Source organism: Penaeus vannamei, chromosome 20, assembly GCF_042767895.1.
Source record: "Penaeus vannamei isolate JL-2024 chromosome 20, ASM4276789v1, whole genome shotgun sequence".
NCBI classification, from domain to species: Eukaryota; Metazoa; Arthropoda; class Malacostraca; order Decapoda; family Penaeidae; genus Penaeus; species Penaeus vannamei.
The window spans coordinates 40,890,599-40,894,569 of NC_091568.1; the positions used below are offsets into that span (position 1 = coordinate 40,890,599).

At 44.0% G+C, this 3,971-nt stretch overlaps 1 protein-coding gene across 1 annotated transcript; it reads left to right on the top strand.

The window, feature by feature from the left end:
- The first annotated feature begins 829 nt into the window (after positions 1–829).
- Positions 830–2,483, top strand: LOC138865355 (G-protein coupled receptor dmsr-1-like). Its single transcript, XM_070135719.1, has 2 exons — positions 830–1,034; positions 1,646–2,483. Exons 1-2 carry the CDS (start codon positions 868–870, stop codon positions 1,830–1,832), a joined length of 354 nt encoding a protein of 117 aa, XP_069991820.1. The 5' UTR covers positions 830–867; the 3' UTR covers positions 1,833–2,483.
- Positions 2,484–3,971: the final 1,488 nt, after the last annotated feature.

A 3,971-nucleotide genomic window follows, 5' to 3' on the forward strand; every position in this document is an offset into this window, starting at 1 on the left:
TAAATAAAATATTGAAAAAAGGGGAAACAAAAGATAGGATTGAAAGAATTCCATTCAGAGAGAACATTGCGTTTGGTGGTCTAGAGGTAACGGAAGATAACATGTAGGGCTTCATACCTATCTGTTGATTATGGGTCTATATATATTCTCTCTCTCTTTCTTTCTTTCTTTCCCTCTCTCTCTGTCTGTCTGTCTGTTTGTCTGTCTCTCTCTGTCTGTCTCTCTCTGTCTGTCTGTCTCTCTCTGTCTGTCTGTCTCTCTCTCTCTCTCTCTCTCTCTCTCTCTCTCTCTCTCTCTCTCTCTCTCTCTCTCTCTCTCTCTCTCTCTCTGTCTGTCTGTCTGTTTGTCTGTCTGTCTGTCTGTCTGTCTGTCTGTCTCTCTCTCTCTCTCTCTCTCTCTCTCTTTCTCTCTCTCTTCCTCTTTCTCTCTCTCTCTCTCTCTCTCTCTCTCTCTCTCTCTCTCTCTCTCTCTCTCTCTCTCTCTCTCTCTCTCTCTTCTCTCTCTCTCTCTCTCTCTCTCTCTCTCTCTCTCTCTCTCTCTCTCTCTCTCTCTCTCTCTCTCTCTCTTCTCTCTCTCTCTCTCTCTCTCTCTCTCTCTCTCTCTCTGTCCTTTCCTCTCATAATGTCTTAAGCCGGTTTGATATGTTTCATGCGTTATATACCAAGTAATCCATTCAACTATATACAGAAGTGCGTATATGCATGTGTGAGTGTGTGTGTTTATGTAGAAAATTCGGCATTGGAGTAGGTTGGTAAGTAGATCAGTGTGTAGATAAGATAAGGATAAAAGTAAACTCAGATCTAGCCATTCTTAATATTTCTTTCTTCTTTCTCCCCCTCTCTCCCCGCGCAGGAAAATCTAATAAAGATGGGAACGCCGTCAATGGAAGGAGACAAGAAGCTGCCGAGAATGGAGAAGCTGACGGAGAAGACGACGCGGATGCTGCTCACCGTCCTGCTGCTGTTCCTGCTGACGGAGCTGCCGCAGGGGGTCCTCGTGCTCCTCTCCGGCATCTACGGGCAGACCTTCTTCAGGTAAGGCGAGAGGGAAGGAGGGAGTGAGGGAGGGAGGGGGAGTGAGTGAGTTAAAGAGGGGAGGGTGGGAAAGAGGAGGTGAGAGGTGGGGAGGGGGAGAAAGGGGAAGGGAGGGTGGAGAAGGGGAGGGGAGATAGGGGAGGTGAGAGGGGGAGGTGAGAAAGGGAAGGAGGGGGGAGAGAGGGAAGGTGAGGAACGAGAGGTGAGAGGGGTTGGGGGAGAAAGGGGAGGTGAGAAAGGGGGAGAGGTGAGAGAGGGGGAGAAAGGGGGTGGTGGGAGAGGGAGGGGAGGTGGGAGGGGGAAGGTGTAGGGAGAAAGGGGTGGTGAGAGGGGAAGGTGAGGAAGGAGAGGTGGGAGGGGGAGGGGGAGAGAGGGGAGGTGAGAGGGGGAGGGGGAGAAAGGGGAGGTGGGAGGGGGAGGTGAGGAAGGAGAGGTGAGAGGGGGAGAAAGGGAGGTGAGAGAGGGAAGTTGAGAGGGGGCAGGTGAGAAACATGAGGTGAGAAGGAAGCAGAGAATGAATACAACCATTTTTCTAGCACAGTCCCCTCCGATCAGCCTCCCTCCGCGCAGTGACGACAGGCCGTAACCCCGCCCTCCTCTCCCGCCCGCAGGAAGTGCTACCTCCACTGGGGCGAGGTGATGGACCTCCTGGCCCTCATGAACGCGGCCGTCAACTTCCTGCTGTACTACGTGATGTCGCACCAGTTCCGCGTGACCTACCGCTCCCTCTTCAGCCCGCCGGTGCCCGTCAACCTCTCCCCCAGACTCCCCGGGGACACCGTGTCGACGCAGCTCTAGGGAACGCCCTCCTTCGCCCCTCGCTCGACGGCGGCGGCGGAGAGGGCGTGGCGGCGGGGGTCGAGCTGTTGCCGCTGCTCGGGAGTGAGCGACGGGGACAGCGAGGACACCGACGACCGCCTGGAGTTGAGGGTGATTAGGCCTTCGTCGGAGAAGATCGTCTGATGGAGGGCCGACGCAGGAGGGCTTCGCTCTGACGCTTATTGTGCCCGCGAAGGAGCCACTCGACTTGTTTCCCTCTTGAGCTGGTTTTCTTCCTGTTCTCAGTTGGTCTTCCTCTTCCTTCTTCACTCTCCCTTCATCCCTCCCTCCTCCTTCCCCTTCTTCCGCATTGCAGCTTTATCCACCTTCCCTCCTTCTCCTCCTCCTCCTCCTCCCTCACCTATTCCCTCTTCCCATTTTCCTCCCTACTTCTCCTCACTCCCGCCTCCCCTTCCCCCACTCTCGTCCCTCATCTAAGCCGACATAAAGGTCAAAATCGTGTGATATCTTCCACTCAAGACCTCAAAAACAAAAAAATGCAAGAGCTTTTATGATAATGATTCTTGAGCCCAGACTGAGATTCTTTCGTGTTCTCAAAAATATTTTTCCTGACTTTGAGGGTCGGTCTTTTACTTTCTCGCTCTCTCTCTTCTCCTTCCCCCTCTCTCCCCCTCTCTCTCTCTCTCTCTCTCTCTCTCTCTCTCTCTCTCTCTCTCTCTCTCTCTCTCTCTCTCCTCCTCCTCCCTCCCCTCTCTCTTCCCTCTTCTCCCTATTCCATTCCCTATCTCTCTCTCTCTCTCTCTTTTCTCCTCCTCCTTATTTTTTTGTAATTATCGTTCGCACAGAAAGGGTAAGGATGATTCCTCAAAAAAAATCATTTTCTTTTCTTTCTGGTGCAAGCGACTTTCATCACTTTTTAATAATCTTATCTTCCTCTCCTTGCTTATCATCATTCGCGTCAGTCTTAGAGCGTTGCGTTGTATATACCGATGTATTCTACAATCAAACGATATCTATGGAACATCTGAAGGCACTAGCATTATGTGCCATTGCATCTGTGCTGATAAGGAGATTACACATGACTGCTAATAACAGCAATAATGATGAGGAAACTGATATTCACTGAAGGGAGATAATGGTCTATATTCAATTAGTTTTATATACAAATGCCATATAAATGTAAATATGCAGCACACACACACAAACACACAGATACATACAAACACACACACACACAAATATATATATATATGATAATATGATAATAACAACAAAAACAATAAAGACATAAAACCTGAAGCAACAATAAAAGGAGAAGAAGAAAAAAAATCTTCCCTCAGGCATGATTTCATCTCCTCAAAGTCTCATCTTTTCATAATGTAATGATAAAGTGAAATGCATGAACATTGTTTTTCATCTTTATTGGACAGATGATATGCTGTTATACCGTGCTAGAATAACTGGTTATAAGTATATTTATATCAAGGAATACGTGTGTATATATACATATATGAATATATGTAAATATTGATATTTTGGAAAAGGTAATTCTCATAAAAACGAAGAAAATATAAATGATTTATGAGGATAAGAACGACAAACACAATATTTTTTTGCGGTTTCTTTGTTGTCACTTACTGGGTGCATGAAAACCTTTCTTTTATGCAATGTATATGCTTGTACCTTTAAAATTAATATGTATATGGATTTGACATATATATATATATATATATATATATATATATATATATATATATATATATATATATATATATATATATACATGTATGTTTGTATGTATATAGATATTCATAAGTATACAAACAATTGTTATCCATACATACACACGAGTATACATATCTATATCTATATGTATATATATGTATATATATATATATATATATATATATATATATATATATATATATATATATATATATATATATATATATATATTCATATATATAGTAAATATATATATATATATATATATATATATATATATATATATATATATATATATATATATATATAATCTGATTAAGAATACGATATTGATTAACCTATTTTTCTATTTAAGATTTAAAATATACGGGAGAAAGGCAATGAAAGAAAAATATAAATGTATATGTAAAACCTCAACACACTCGCCAACAC

Excerpts from the sequence above, each read along its gene's own strand:
- LOC138865355 (XM_070135719.1), top strand. The coding sequence starts at position 868 with ATGGGAACGCCGTCAATGGAAGGAGACAAGAAGCTGCCGAGAATGGAG. Across the intron at positions 1,035-1,645 it reads TACGGGCAGACCTTCTTCAG|GAAGTGCTACCTCCACTGGG; the intron begins GTAAGGCGAGAG and ends TCCCGCCCGCAG.